Source organism: Gobius niger (genome assembly GCF_951799975.1).
Source record: "Gobius niger genome assembly, chromosome: 3".
NCBI classification, from domain to species: Eukaryota; Metazoa; Chordata; class Actinopteri; order Gobiiformes; family Gobiidae; genus Gobius; species Gobius niger.
Window position 1 is genome coordinate 9,759,053 of NC_136854.1, and position 16,931 is coordinate 9,775,983.

Sequence of the window (16,931 nt, forward strand, 5' to 3'; positions counted from 1 at the left end):
AGACTGCTGCCTCTGAGACCCAGCCCCGGATCAAGCAGAAGAAAATGGATGGATAGTGTTATTTGCTTAAAATGAAGTCACATTTTAGGGCTAATTTAAAGCCACATCATGTAACATTTCATCCAATAGATACAACAAAACACAATAATTACTTAATCATGGATACCATTATCATTGTTGAAAATGACCTAATGAATGACCAAACAGATGTGTGTTTACTGTGAGCGGCTCGTCTCTCCTCAGACCTGACTGTAACTTTACTGGGAGCGGGACATCTCCAGCTCGTCTCCATAGAGATCTGACAAAAGGCAACCAAAGATAAGATTTAAATAGGTTGGGCCTCATCCAAATCCATTCTTTGATTATCCACTGCAAACAAAATCTTTGTCAAGCAGGTCATTAGGAGCATGTTTTGTATTGGCAACATTAGAATCCAAAATGTCACGCGGTGTGTCTTTTTTTTAAATATAGAATCCATGTTTATTTCAAAACATAATCCTGTAAACAAAATGCCACTGCACAGTACTGTCTGAAAACTAAATATAAGCGTAAATGAATGAACTGAAACTAAATTGAAAGCAATGAGTGCAGATATTCTCTCTGCTACGGTATAAATGGAAGCGGACATTTGTAAACATTGTTTGGCGCTGGTTCTTGCTAAGGTGTAACGGACCATCTGGCAAGTCAGGTCATCTGCAAACAGAGGTGGTACTCTACTTGGAAATATGAGTAAAACAAACTTGAGGCGCAAAATCGAAATTATGCTGAACAAATGGGCTTTATCTTTGACTTAATAGGCCATAAAATAATTGTCAAAGTATTCCTGACCGCTCAAGATTCTTGGCAAGTTTAGAGCGTTTTAAAGCCACACTGCGGAACATTTCACCTGGTAATCAGACTAAACAAGCATTAACTTAAATAAGGGTGTTTTTATTGTTGAAAAAACCCTCCAAAAACATGTGCCATCACCATGAGCGACTCGCCTCTCCTCAGACCTGACTGCTGGGAGCGGGACATCAATAACTCGTCTCCATGGAGACGCTACTGAAGGTCTTTATTCTAATAACCCACAGCAGAAATGGCATAATAGCTGAGCGTTTTGTAAGTGTCAGTGTCTTGTGACAGTGTAGTTTGTTGTGACAAAAAGCAACTTATCATATGATGGAATGATACCACAATGTGGCTTTAAGTCTAGTTTTCTTTCTTTTCATTTTGGAACTAGTCACACATTATGAAACAAGTTCAATAATATTGGACATTTAAAGCCACACCTGTGCTATCCCGTAAGGACTTTTACAGTGTTGCACTGCCCTCTTGTGGCGAGTCTGTTTCATGTTTTGTAAAGGAAGTTGTTCAGCAGGAGTTGCTGTGTGTCTGATAAAAGTGCAGAAGCTCCACAGAGCTTTTGATGAGAGCTGTTCTGTGAGCCCCCCCATTTCTACAGTGGCTTATTCAAATAAAGCACATCGGCCACATCGACGATGTCCTGCCCCTGCCCTGCCCCTGCCCTGGCACAGTCAGGTCTCAGTACAGGCCTTAGACATCTTTTCACCAACAAAACACCTGTAATGAAAGACTTTCTGGCAATTTCTTCATTTTATAAGAGTGAAATGTTACATAGGGGGACTTTAAAAACAGAGCAGTTAGGAAATCTATAATTTCCTTTATTTGGGAGCGTATCCACCACTGTTAACCAAACATCCACTTTGAAAGCTCAGAATAATCGCTCAAACCCTTGGTACAGATGGCAGTCCAGAAAAACAGAATCCTCAAAGTCACAGTATTACGTTGTTCTCAGCTTCTGTCCTCAATGATGTCCCCTTGTGTCCCTCGTCTAAATGTCCTTCCCTTTGTATTTACACGTCCTTGCTCCCTTGGTAGTGGAGGCAGTAAGGGACACAATCAGGCAATGCAAGTTTTTTTGTGTGTGTTTTGTTTGGCACATAATGATTTCCCCCGCGAACGTTCTCAGTCTCCGTTACTCATCTTATACAAGCGACGCGAACGTTGACGGACTCTCAAAAAGATTCAAGTTAGAGTAGGTTGCTTTTTTTTTGTTTTGTTTTGTTTTTAAAGAGTGAAGACAATGCTGTGTGCACTTCCTATTCTAAACATGGCTCTGTCTGACGGACTTTTCTACAGTTATGAAGGATTAATTTTCATAGTATTTCATGTCAAGTTTCAGCATGACGGACAGACAGCACAGTACCAGCAATTCCACAGTTAAGTGCACACGTTTTCTATTTACACGTCTGTACAAGCGGTGCCCAGTAGTGGTTTGCTTCCGGGGGTCGGGTCGGTACACTTTTGAGGGGGGGGGGGCGAAAAAAAGAAGCGTTTATAGTTTTTTTCACTTTTCATCTAAGCGCGAAGATTAGGGCTGTCACTGTGGATAGTCGTTCTCAACAACTCCTGAAACATTTTTAAGTTGTGGTACTTTTGAGGGGGAACATATACAGGGTATGTGGAAGGTATGCTAATGGCTAACTCCTGCGCGGTCATGACTGTTTCCTGTCCAAACCTTTTTCTGTAAATGATAAATAAAATAATATAGAAAATAAAATGTAAACAAAAGTCCAAACCAAATATTTAGTAAAATTGAGATTGTGAAGCTAACTAACTTTAGCTAATGATTATGTGTCAAATTAGCGTTAGCCTTTAGCTTCAAGACCAAACCCCCTACATTTATAAACAGAAGTAAGTTTTTTAGCATGTTTATTGATTCCTGATTAATTATTATTGTACCAAGACATGGCTAACTCAGGAAGACCACAGGAAGTTAGCATCATGTTGCTATGGAACATTCCATTATCACTACTGGGATCAGAAGGTTTTTTTGAGACCCAGCCTTTAACCAGTGCCTCAGAGTGACCCGTAAGGAGCTGGGGGCTGGGACACCTGCAGATCTTGAGCTAAGTTTGTGATGAGGAGTACCTAGCTGGAGGGTTAGCCATAGGGAGAACAGACAAACAGAAAGATTTCGTCAAACAGAATCCGCGAGGAGTAGCTGTGACTGAAGCCCATGAATTTTGTCGTTCATAGTTCCATCTTGTTTGGAGCCGCTCAAGTTTAGAAACAACTCTGCCCTCTGCTGGTAACACTGGGAAATGATGTTTGGAATGAAAAATTAGCTGTGAGGCTGTTGTCAATATATGACCAACAGAGGTTTACTTGTGAAGGCAATTTAAGTGCTAAAATGACTTTTAAAAAGCATCTATAAATATGGAATGTTTACAAGAGATGTCTGAAGACTAGTTTTTAAGTGCTTTAAACCGTACAAAACTTCAAAAACGTATCGACCCGACCTGTGGAAAAGTCCCTTAAGTGTTTCGATAAACCTTGGGGGGTGTGGCCTGTCGGGTGTTGTGGCTGGGCTCTCCTCTAGGGGGCAGTGTAGAGAACCCAGAGGAGAGGCTAGGGAACGCTGCGGTAATGGTTGGATAGCGGAGCCAGGGCGCGTTAGCTTTAGCCGCGGTGTCCTGGAGGGGCTATCCCAGGGGACCAGCCGGGGGTATAGGGGCTGGGGTGGGGTTGGTTGGCTGGCTGGCTGGCTGGCTGGCGGGGCTCAATGCACCGAGGACTGGGGGCGGGCGCTGGGGTGGGGCCGGCTCGAAGGGTCCAGCTGCTCATTGGGCACCGAGCGGCGGTTCTGTTCGGGCCGGTTGGTGGCCAGGTACTTGGCTCTCATGCTGGACGTGTACTGGAGAGAGAGGGACATGTTTAGAACAAGCAGGCAGATGGCCGTCAGTAAAGTCGGAAATCAACGAGCAGAACCAGGTTTAATATCAACTCAAACTGTCTGAGAGGTTTTATTTTAGATGCAGATTTGTTGATTGTTTCTTGTGTTGACCCTACCAATCCCACTAAAGAAACCACTTCACTCATGTCAGTCTAATCCTTATTTTATCTATTCAGTTCATTTCCAAATTATTATTCTGCCAAGTGTATGGTTGTCGAAGATGAGTTAACCTATTACCTGCCCTCTGAGGGTTAGGGTTAGGTTTAGGGTTAGCAATTATGCATATCCAAATCTCAAAGCGTATTGACTGGAGAGCTTACAGCCTATATGCCAGTGTGATACCTCATTTCACATTTCCCGTTCCAAACGCAAATTAGAATCCTAATCCCTGACCCTAACCCTAGGCCCCGATCGGGGGGACGGCAAGTAACAGGTTAAAATAGTAAACATAAGGTGAGTCTAAATCATGGCCCTATGGAACCCTGGAAGGGACATAGTGAGATTTAAAAAAAAAAAAAGCCGCTATTATGTCGGGATCCCAAGATATTAACTCAGGGGAAAGCGATAGTAACTTGGGGTCCAAGATAGTTAAGTCTCATTCCCCCTGACTTATACGTTAGGTAAGTGGTGACGTCACAGCTCTACTTCCGAGTCCCGAAGAAACTACAAAAAAACTCTTTAATACCACAATCAATATTTCTGAAACTCGACAGAGTTACTGAACATACTTATTTATCAGGCCCATTAGCCAAAAATGCTGTACCTACTGCTATAAAAGTAATATTTACCAAAATCGCTACATCCAGGTTAGCAGAGATAAATGCTAACGGCGCAGCAGCTACGCTAACCCTGGAAGTAGTAAATATCACTTTTTTAGCAGTAGGTGCGGCATTTTTGGCTAATGAGTCTGAGAAATAAGTACGTTCAGTAACTCTCTGTTCAGTTTCAGAAATATTGATGGTTGTTTTGAAGAGTTTTTAATGTTTTTTTCTCGCTAGTACCCGGAAGTGGACGTCGTGACATCACACTTAACAAACGTATTACCTCAGGATTCCGACATAATAGCAGGTTTGTTTGTATTATCCCATCATCATAAAAACTTTATTCATGCCATGTCCCTTCCTGGGCTCTGTAGGGCTCCCTAAAACGCAGCCAAACTACTAGCATAAACGAGCTTCAGTTAGCTCCCGCTGAACACATGGGGGAAGCTACCCTCACTTAGTCTATGGCTATTCTACAGTCTATGTGCGCACCAAAACCTGCAAGAGCCACACTGAGATTACAGCACAAATACAATCATTAGCACAGTAACATCAATCTGGAAAGGTTGAAATTGTTCAGGAACCAATAGATTAATGAACATGGGTAGAGGTTTGTGGTAAGAGTTAGCTCCTACACCTAGACAGGACAATGTTGATATTAAACCTGCATTATTGCTTATGTTATGAATGAAAACCACAACCACACACACACATACGTACACACACACACACACACACACAGTAGTTGAGTCATTTGGACAGCCGGGTCGGGACACAGCAGCAGATTAGCTGTTACATTTCGTCTTGAAGTTAGTGCTCTAGTTCTGATGTAGTAGGTTAGCCCATGAGTTAGTGCCCCAAACCATGTGAAATCCCAAACCGTAAAGTGGGACAGCCGGCAAAGAGAAGCGCGCGAGCCGCTGTGTGGACTTTTTTGTTGTCGTATCTCCGCCCGGACACTGTGATGTGAGGGGTGAGAACAGAGAACACACACATCTGCACATAAGACACGGTGTGGGACAGCGGGGGGAGTGGGGGGGTGGAAGGCGGGACGGTTAGGGCGGGGAGGTCTGGGCTCAGCATTTGAAGCATCATACGGATTTCGAACATCGGTACAAAAGAATCCACGCCGGTGCCGATAGTGACTAGGCGGTGACCGACAGCTACGGGGAAGGGGGGGGAACCAGAGTTACATCAGAAGTAGAGCCTTTTTTAGAACGTACGGAGGGGCTGACGTCGTGCGCCGGGACGCCCGGGCTGCCAAAATGACCTGAAGGAGAACAGCTCTGAGCGAACACATGAGAGCTGACGGGGGGTTCTGGGACGCCACTCCAATACCCACAGGAGGGACTGCAAACAGGCCGCAACGCCAACAGAAGTGGGGGTACAGTTGACCCGTGCTAATGAGCAGAGGTGGTCACAAACAAGTAAAGAATTAGGCGTATTGAAGATCTGTACTATACTTGATGTTTAGTATTTTTTACTTTTCACTACATTTAAAAGATAAATATCAAACTTTCTACTCTGCAGTATTTCTACAGAGTCTCCAAGAGTTGGCTGTCTGGTTTCCCCCCATTTAAAAGCCTTATGGTACATATTCTAGAACAGTAGGTGGCGCTGTGCAGATGTAATCTCAATATCACTGGCTCACCACAAGGAAGAGGGTTGGTCCCCATAGTGTTTCTGAGGATAATTCAGTTGCAATCTTCATGTTTTTGAAGCCATAACATTTTTGTTCGAGATGAAAAATCGCAGGTGGGGACAGGCCTAAAACCACATTTTTATGAGAAGTTTATTTTATAACTATTACTAAAAATGATTACATATTAAATATTGTGGCTGTTTCCTTGCGAGGCAGAGAGGCTCCAATTTGATGGATTTGCGTAGATTTCTGACTCATTCTACCAATATGGAGGTGAACTAACAAACACTATGAAAATGTTAAGTCAGGAAACACTAAGAACAATTTATATCTTTATATTAAATATAATTGTGTTACCTGTGTATTAGAGAAAATTCTGCCTAGTATATAATATGCACTAAGTAAAAAAGATTTGAGCAGCTTTTCACTTGTATTGGAATAATAATATACCGCAAGTATATTTCACTCAACAACACTGCTAGTTCTACTACTGCTAGTTCTAAATAAGTATTGGCTGAGTGAGTGATGTCAGAGATTAGCTTAGTCTGTGTGTGCCGCTGCGACTGTCACTGAGGCTCTGTACACAGTGTGCTCATCTATTGTCTTCACTCTCTTCTAGTGTTTTGTCTTTAAACTAAGTAACTAAGTTACAAGGACAAGTTGACTCAAGAGTCAGGGGCAAGTGGTACCCAGCTGCATTTACTCAAGTCCTCGAGTACATTTTTTAAACAACTGCACTTCTTGGAGTTTACTTTACTACTTGAGTAATATTGTTTTGAATTAACAGTGCTCTCAGTTCAGTACAAAACATTAAGTCACTCTTTCTAAGTCACTCTTTTCATTCTGAGCTGTAGAGCTGTAGGTGACAAAAGCACCAAACTGATAGAATGAAATTGTAATGATTTTTTTTTATTTTTTTTATGTTTTTATTTGAAATATTGTAATTTTAACATTATTAACCAAATAATTGTTTTAGTAGTGCTTGAATAATTTGGATGACATTTTATTCTACTAAAACGATTTCAAATAACGTTAAAGTAAATAACTGGGCTGCGTGTCATGTTTCTTAGACAGCCTGTACTGAGCGTGCGGTGCAGTCCGGCTGTAGTGGGGATTGGAGCGGCTGGAGGACAGTGATATCTAAAAAGTGTGCACTTACAGAGGGTGGAGGGGACTCCCTGCCAATCAGGGGGGTGTTCTCACACCGAGGGTTTTGAAAGTTTGCGTTCTGGCTCCTGCGTATTAAAATCAGAGGTTACTGCGTGTGCATGTGGCGCTCAGCCCTGCCCTGACACTCCACTAATGTGTCTCTGAGCTGATGCTAACTTAGTTTATGCTCATATCACGGCTAACACATATATTCACTACTGAGGCTTCCACTTCATTACTGCGCACAGAGCATGAACTACAGCTCCAGCGCTTCTCCACAGACAGTTTCAGGATCAGTTTATGCCAGTCCATGTAACACTATAATAAACACTAGGGTGGGGCTGGTGTCTGTATCAGTATATCAACGCAGCTTAGGTGCTGATTGAACTTTTCAACATTTAAAAACGAGGGCCAATGTCAGACAGATCAGCATTAGTTGATAACTTTTGGAAATTCAACTTGTGCTGTTTTTGTTCTCTTCATTCAGGGCAAAGTATTGCAATTCCTTATTGACGACTACTGTGTTGCAATACCAATGGTGTTGCAAATTGTATTGACACAAATGCCTTATGAGACTGCTCTAAAAATGTTGTTCTGGTACACTTGTGGTACAGACAATTATATGCAAAGTTTGGGTGCTTGAAGAATCATGGTCAGTGCATGACTGGACCTGCAAGCTTACTAATCAAGTTAGCATTTTAGGCTTAATACTTAACATATTGAACGGTATGTTTAACAGTTAAAAGTGATAAAGTTATGATAGTTGACCTTTTTCTTTGGAGTCTGTGACTGGCAAAAACTGATTACAAGCTGGTTTAATGAGGAATACTTTGGATTATCTTAAAAATACAGCTATCATATAAATGTCTATTGAAGGAGAGCAATGTGAATCTCTGCTTTAAGTAGCCTGTAGCCTTGAAGCCTCTTTAATGCATGGCACGGTGCATCACTTAGAGCAGACAGGTGCGCATGATGTCACTGAACCGTTCTACGTGCAGGTTCTTCTAAGACTTTCCTCACTATAGTATCATCTGAACTTACTAGTCTGGACTCTTGGCCTGTCTGGTCTACAGTGAGTGTGTTAGCAGGCAGTGTGTGGCTAAGCTAACCCTGTTCACAGAGCGGTGCAGGCGGTGGGGCTAGCGCAGGTGCTAACTCACATGTATTCAGTGACGGGGGCATTGCTGACAGTGTGGGCGGTGGCGGGCAGGCTAGCTTCACTACCGTAGCTGGAGCCACAGCTGTAGAGACTGGGCATGTGAACGCGGTACAGGTTATCGTGCACACCGCCCCGCGACGCGCCCTCATCCTCACAGTCGTCTTCCTCCGATCTTCATCACCAGAGAGAGGGAGACACAGGGTTTAGACAGCTCCTCAGCCCGCAGCACAAGCACAGGCACCGGCTGGACCACGGGCTTTATGCACAATAACATCGAGCTACATCTGTTTCTGGCCCCATTCAATTCCTATGAGGCTCTGTGCTTGAATGTAGCGGCTAACTTCCTGTGGAGCAACAACTGTTTACTGCTTTAACATACATTGAAATTAAAGATTTCAATTAAACTGTAGCTGGTTGTTTATTTCAATAAAAAAATGTTTAGATTGTGAAGTTATTTTAACATTTATTATGCATCAAATTACCCTTTAGCTAATTAGCCTTTAGCTTCACCGCTAAAACACATACATTTATAAACATAGAAGTCCTTTTGGGTAAAGTTTCAAACATGTAGCAAGGGATTTTCTGCCAGCATCATGTTTTCTGTCTCGCCTGTTTCAGTATTTGTTTATTTCAGTGAGACATGGCTAACTTCCTGTGGATGCACAGTTTGAGGACGGAGAACAATCTGCTGCAAAGCCAATAATCTGCAGCATGAATGTGCTAATGGGAAAGAGGAATCTCTCTTTCAAAGGTACCTCTGTCATGGTACATTTTTTTTTTTTAAATATATAAGTTCAAGACACTATATTAAAAAAAATGCTTTTATTGTTTTTAAGACAAACGTGCTAACAGTTAGCCTAGCTAGACGCTTTAAGTCTGCCGCTCGTCTGAGGCCGTAAAATAATGTAAACATTTTTCTACCGGATAAAATCTACTGTATTAAACACCTGCCAGCAATAAAGTGATGCAAGACTATTTTTATGTTGTTAAATTATTGATTTGACGAACATAAAACGCAATAAAATACAATCATTGGTTGAATAAGCCAAATCAGCATTGTCAGTACGAATGCGCGGTAAAGTTCCGGTCAAAGTTCACAACTCCCCACGGTGTCAACAAAGCCCATTAAAACCAGACTATTATAGCAGAACTACCAGCTATTTAGTGACTATTACGACGCTTAAAGTGGTTCTACGGCGATATGCAGGTTCACATTCATTCTCCATTGCAGTGAGACTGTCCACATGGGCTAAATCAGTCTATGGAAAAGTTCTGCTCTGTTCACAAGTGCAATAAAGGAACCTCACAGTGTTGTATATGGAGCCACCATCACATTTCCTACTGAAAGAAAAGATCCAGAACGTTGTGACGAATGGATTCAATTAGTAAGTTTGACATATAGCTAACCAGTAATAAGTATTTGTAACCAATACGTCTGTTTACTTAATACAACAACTGTTATTTATTTATTTATTAGTTTAGCAAGAAGGGCCGCAAGTTATTTTTCTCTTCCCAATAACACTGTGTCCCCGTTTCTTACAGAATTCTTTTAAAACATTGATTTTTAACACTCAAAATATTCAATATCTGTGTCACACTCGGTCATGTTAACAGTTTGGGATACGATAATTATAATGTCACAACCTGCCCGACTGAGGACGCCATTATGGATGAAAATGTGTAATTACTACAGAGCAAAGGGCATCATTGTTAATTTGATATAATTTCACCAAATAACGGCCTTTAATTCTGTGTTTTTACTTAATTTAGTTTGACTTTCATGCTTCCAAAATGTGACCGGGCGCCGTTATTGGGTGATCTGTCCGTGGCTTGCACTTATTAGCGTCTGGTAAGCCAATAATTGCCACAGTTGTTGCCAGGTGTGATTGACAGTTTGCCTCCAGATTGTGCTGCCGCCTCAAGAAGTGCAGGAATAATATCAAGACTGGAAACAGTTGTTACCCTGAGAAGCTACAGCATCATGTTGCTTTGAAACACATCATGCACAGAGCCAAGTGTCACTGAAATAAATCACTGTTCAAAGATAACACAGTGGAAACTATAGTTACGGATGGAAACACTGACATGTTGAAAACTTAGGTCACACATATAAACTTTGCTGAAGGATTTTTTTTGTTGATAGCGAACATTATATTAGATTGCAGTTTTAATATTTACAAACAATGAATTAATGCTAGCTAACATCTTCAAGACAAAAACACCTAAATTTATTAACACATGGTTCAACCCAGCAGAAGCAAGTCAAATGTAATTCTTTTTCATGCTTTCTTTATGTCCAAATACTACATTTTAAACAGGAAAAGTAATCGGTGCATATTTAATTTCTTAAGATTTACAAACATTTTATCAAACAGAGGAAAGAGAATCAAAATGGGCAACTTTTGAGTAAAAAAAATGTGGTCAATTTCAGCCAAAACATAATTTCCCAATACATTTCTACTACTTTTAACAATATTTGAGGCCTTGACTTTGGCGTAATTCATTTAGTGAGTTTGAATGACCCTGCAGACACCCTGTAACAGTAGTGATGTATGTGTTACATCAAGTTTTCAACATACTGTCAGTGATTATCCAGCTGTTTATTGTACACAGTCTTCCCCATGTACATGTGTGGGGCAGAGCCAGGGTGCTGCACATTGCAAGTCAACAATGACAGAACTAGCCTGATGTCACAGTGCATATCGCCCACACTTCAGTCCAGTCCATGAGATAATTCCTATTCACTAGCAAAGGCTACACCTTGTCAAAACACATCCTCACGAGCTCCCGCTTCAGTCAAACATGCACTGGCTTCATGCAGTCTGCTCTTGCCCTGCAGCTAACCACAAGGTCCCTGTGCCGAAACAAACTCCCATCGGTGAGTCCACGTCATGCATCTCCGAGTGCTCCATGGAAATAAAGCAAAACATCAGGAAAATAAGGAGAGAATATGGCGGATTTGGGCAAACCATTTTGAGACATAAAATGGTCAGAATGTAAAAGAAAGAAAAAAAAAGAAAAAAAAAAAGCCAGCAACGGAACACAATGAAGCATTAATACGTGCTGATTTGGAAGGGTCGGCTGCGTGTGCTGCTGCGATTACATCACCAATGGTCTGACGCTGAACCGGCCGTGGCCACCAGGGGGAGCCATGCCCCTCGGAGAGGCGCTCACAGATCAGAGTAAAGAGCAGTTGTTGTTAAGACTCCCTGGGGCCACATCATGGTGATTACCGTGTCTCTCTCCAGGCTGCAGTAATCAGCCTGACAGTACAGAAGAGGCGTCGTACTGTTCGGCCTGCCTCTTTACGGCGCAGGAATCACAGCCTGGGGTTAACTCGCTAAAATAATCATGGCTTTAATCATATATTAATAGGAGTTTTCTTTTGCTCACAAGGTTTTACCACCAAAACACAGTCATGTCGACGTGCGTGCCTCCTCTGAGGAGTAATATGGAAAAGGGGACAACTTGTGCCAAATGATGTTAAACAAACAATCTTCTGGTATTATAAACGTGTATTGATTAGATCAGTGCTGCCCTCTACAGCCTAAAAGTTTAGACTTTGAACCTCTGAGTGTGTCACTTACACTAATGCTAGAGCATTCTTCTAATGCCTTAACCTAATTAAAGTGCTTTATATGGAGTGAACTAGGTGGAAGAGTGGCTAAGGGGTTAGCGCTCTCGCTTCACAGTAAGAAGGTTCTGGGTTTGGTTTGTCACTCAGAACAAACAAGCGATCACAATGTCATCACGTCTGGGGCTGTGATAGACAACATTAATGTCTTAGATAAATAATAATAGTTCTATGACAGGCAAAACAATGTTCACAAACGGGGCATTGCTGCTCTTGTGCTATTACAGATTGGAATTTAAAAACAGCGTGAGATGTCAGGATGCATCAGCTGTTTGCCCACCGACTATTCACCAAAACATCTGAACAAAAATGGCAGAAGTACAACAACAACAACAGCGATGCTTGTACTGAGAGCTGCCGTGGCTGCACTCTGTTATATCTTTGTTCACTTTGTTGATTTGTCGTTAATGCAAATTTTACATCAAGATTTATAATGATAATGCATTAGACTTATGCAGCAGATGCTCAAAGTCGCTTTACAATTTCATGCATTATTCATTCACACCACACTTGGTAGTGGTAAGCTACTATTGTAGCCACATCTGCCCTGGGTAGGCTGTCATAATACTTTGTTGTCAAATAAAATAGAGACCATGAAGGCTTTTTTGGTCAAAATATGAAATGACTGTCAGGTAGTATTAGCTTAGCAGTTTGGCCTAATTACTAGTTTGGGGAAAATGTGAGCAATAACCAGCGCTGCTTTAACCACGTCCAAATGTCACAATCCTGTATTTTCATGGTATAAACCTCTCGGTTGGATATTTGATGGAACGAGCCGGCGTCAGCATAGACCATGTTTCTTGGCGTAGATTTTTCTCTCCATCACGTTACTATTCGACTATTCCATGTCAATAGCCTGAGTTACATATCCAACATCGTTCGCTGAAGCCCAAAGGCATTTCCAAATCAGGACAGGGACGCAGGGAGGAAGGGAGGGGGGAGCGAACAGAAGGACCGAGTGGGGCAGGGGAGAAAAAAACAGAGGATGACAGGGAGGTGTGGAAGAACGGAAACAGGACAAACTCTCAGCCAAACAGAACTACAAAAGTACCAAACAAAATGGCAGCGGACAGAGGGGGACATGCATGGGCACGGAAATCTGCACTGCTCCCTGCTTTAGTCTGTTTGCTGCGGTCAGGTCGTGAGCGCGTTAGGAGGAGTTAGTTAAGGAAGAAGTAGTCGCTGTGGACACGGCAGGAGTTAAAAGGATTTGTATAGAATGTCACTCAAAAATATTGAATTTACCACATGTTATGTCTGGTTACTCAAGAACAGAAAGTCATCACACCACAGCCAGTTTCACAATATCATGTTATTGGCTAAACGGTTTTATCCAATTTAGGAACTTTTGAATTCTGGTTAATGCTCTAGACAGCTTATTTGATGACATTTTGGAGACACTGCAAGTGAAAAGGAAAAAATAAATAATTTAGAGATATTAGTTTGAAACTCTTGCTCAAGATTATTGTAATTAAAGTTGAAAAGAAGAGGCAACTATTGCCATTATTTGATGCAACAAAATCAGAATAATCTAAAACCGGTTTTAAATGTATGGGTTAATTTTGTTGTCATATTTGAAAAAAAAAAAGGATTACATTTTGAATTTCTTGTTTCTTGTAAAAACAATGGATGATAACTGACTTAAAGGCCCTATATCTAAGTTTTTATTCTTTTAGTAAGGTAATATTCCTTTTGCCCCATAAGAGTGTGAAGTCAAAGTAGTAAAAGTGCTGTGTACTGTAAACTCAAATAGTCAATATGTGACGTAAAGGGCTATACCTATTTCGTCACAATTTGAATAAAATAGGTTTAGTCACCTTTTTAGTCCAGAACTGACAAAACAGGTGCAAATTGACAGTAGTGCCTTTAGTGACATGTTTTTTCTTATTAATGAGTAAAGGAGATGGGTTTTCTTCTCTTTTGTTTGCGTTTTTTTTCTATTTCCTTGTATTATAAATTTAGAAACATAAACAATGAAAATAGTTTTTAATTAAAAGAATCTGGTGTTGGTGCTGCTTTAAGTGTAGATGTTGTCCCTAGACTGAAGAGGGAGAACGTATTTTGGTAAAACCGCCTTTGAAGCTACAGTTTTCCACTGTATATAATTTCATTGTGAAATATTACGTAGATTACAGTATTTCCCTGTTTTCAGGTGAAAGCTGATGTTAAGAGAACAATCTGGCACAAAACTAGAAAATTGAAAACAGAATTTTGCCTGCAGTGCCTTGCCAAACTCAACACAAATATAAATATTTTGAAAAGGCGTGCAAAAATTATGATATTATAAGCCTCGTCAAACCTGCTAAATCCAGTTTAAGACACTCACTTCAAATCCTTTTAACTCCTTTACATGTCGAGTATGAGCAGTGGCGGTGTCTGTGTTGGTGGAAAGGGGTGTGTTGGGTGCTACCTCTTGGGGGGCCAGGTGTGGGGCACGCTGCACACGATGGAGGAGAACATGAGCGCCGTGACGAAGGAGAAGAGCACCAGATAGATCAGGCCCTCCACGCCGTCGTAGCACAGGCCGGTCAGCGCCTGCACGTAGTCCTGCGACACAACAGAGGCTGTAGTACGCGGGACGTGGCAGCCACCCCCCCGGAACATTTCACATTTATTTTGCTGTCCATGCCACATTCCTGTAGCTTTGGCGAATGTTTTTGCATCGGTGATGGAAGGATATGCTTTGCAAGAGATCAGAAGGTAAAGAAAGCATTTCCGTGTTACTTAGGGCTGTGGGAGCTCGGGGGGAAGACGAGGAGTATTGTGTCAATACTCAAAGACATGCATCAAAGGCTCAAATAAGGATGCACCGATTTGATACTGGTATCGGATATCGGAGCCAATACTGAAAAAAATACAATATCGGGTATCTGCTAAATATACATCCAATACTGAACCAATACCAGTTTTGTCTCTCAACGCCTTAAAAGCACAACTTTCACCACCTTAATAGTGAATATGCTGTATGTCATTGTCATTGTATTTTTGATCGCCACGCAAAATTCTGCAGTTAGCAATAGCTAACAATAGCTAAATAATGCTATCGAAAACTAATCAAAGAAAAAAATTAATAAATACATAAAGTAGCCAAATAGAATAAATTCAGCCACTGCTGAAGCCAAGTGTTTGTATTTTAGTTTAACAAATAACTGATCGGACATATTTGTAATGATCAGATCACTTCATGTGAGTTGTTTATATTAATGTAACCTAAAACCTGTCAAACTCTATACCCAAGGATATTTTGTGTGACCCTCATTAAATGTTTATCCAAGAGTTCATCAATAGATATAATTGATAATTGATCTGTAACATCATAACAATAAAATATCAGATATCGGCTGATACTCAAACCCCAGTATCGGAATCAGTAGCAAAAAAACTGTATCGGTGCATCTCTACTCAAAATGTAACTCCATGTCAGTTTTTGATAAGGAGACAATGCTGTGGCGTGGTAAAAAAAACCTCTAGTTTTGTATAATACTCCTTCATGTCTAACCATTGATCACAAATGAGCTGTTTTTATTAAAGTCTAGGGGAAAGATTTATGGGAAATGTACTTCCAGAACCAGAGGGTGACAAAAACATTGTATTTACGGCAATAACAGTAACATAAAGTGGCCGCTGAGCAAAAACGTTCATGCCTTGTGATGACAATGTTGATTTAGCCACAGTTAAATCTATTTGTAATATAAACATTGTTTATGTGTAGAATTGTTTGTTTCCAAGACTAGTTAGGTAGAATTGAACCAGGTCAAATAAAGTCATTTTGTAGCTCAAACACATGATTTGAGGAGATTTGTCCAAGTGTTTTTTGCCCTGTGTACCAGTCTGCTGTGAGTGACTCACCATGTGCAGGCTGCGGCAGTCCACCAGAGCCGTGAGCTGATGGAGCCCCACCTCAGTGGAGTTGAGCACAGCCTGGATCTGCTCCAGACTCCCCTGGACACATCACAGAGAGAGAGTCTCTATATAGACAGCTCAACAACGAGTGCCCAACACTTCAAAGACCTTATACTCATTGTTTTGTTTTGTTTCAAACTGCATATCAATATAAATGATTGACTTAATACGCAACTTTCTGGGAGAAAGTTAATGTACATGCATATAATACGTGTTTATGCTGTTGTTTCCTTGTTGTCGTTTTGTTCCTTTTGAACTATGTTCTTGTACCAATCGTGAAATGTACTTTTTTATTACATTGACTTTGGGGGTTGGCACTCATAAACTTATTGCTCCAGCCCACTCCTTTTGAGCAGAGCAAATAAAGTAAACTAAAGTAAACTGAACTAAGAAAACAACTTGTTTGCGGTTGATAAAAAGGCTTTAGAATGCAAAGGTCTGGTGTTGGTCAGTCTATTTCAACACTAGAAAAATCAGGCACAGGGCCTTTAAAACCAACTTTGAAAAGCAATTTTATAAGGTTATACAAGACTGTGACTAATTCTTTTGTATGATGAACACTTTTTGCTTTGCGCAGTAACCATTCGAGCCAGCAGAGGGCAGTATGTCAATGTTGGACAGAAACACGGAAGCCTTGATATTACAGCCGACTTTTACAAATAATTATTAAAATATTTGTAAAAGTCGGCTGTCCCCTGATATTTATCTGACATTGCGTCGCGTTGGTCTTATGTAAACTTTGTTCTTTGCAATGTTAGCATGTAGCATGTAGCCCTAAATACACTGATGTACTCTTCATCCGCTCGTTTGTTGGCTGAGTAAAATCTCAGTGTTTTGTGGTGGTGTAGGAGTGTGCCACTAGCACACTCCTACACCATTCAAATCAATCATTTTAGTTTATTGGCCTCATGGTGAGAAAGTGGTCAAAGATATTTTTCGTTTTC

General features: G+C 41.0%; 1 protein-coding gene across 1 annotated transcript in view; it reads right to left on the bottom strand.

Moving 5' to 3' along the window:
• Positions 1-3,013: 3,013 nt before the first annotated feature.
• LOC306960260 (protein tweety homolog 3-like) overlaps positions 3,014-16,931 on the bottom strand; it is a 62,524-nt gene continuing 48,606 nt past the window's right edge. Inside the window, exons 11-15 of the mRNA XM_079552637.1 lie at positions 15,934-16,026; positions 14,495-14,631; positions 8,452-8,622; positions 7,302-7,377; positions 3,014-3,700 (exon numbers count right to left, since the gene is read on the bottom strand). Of these exons, the coding sequence (XP_079408763.1) occupies positions 3,566-3,700; positions 7,302-7,377; positions 8,452-8,622; positions 14,495-14,631; positions 15,934-16,026 (612 nt within the window). The 3' untranslated portion in view covers positions 3,014-3,565. The remainder of the gene's footprint in view (positions 3,701-7,301; positions 7,378-8,451; positions 8,623-14,494; positions 14,632-15,933; positions 16,027-16,931) is intronic.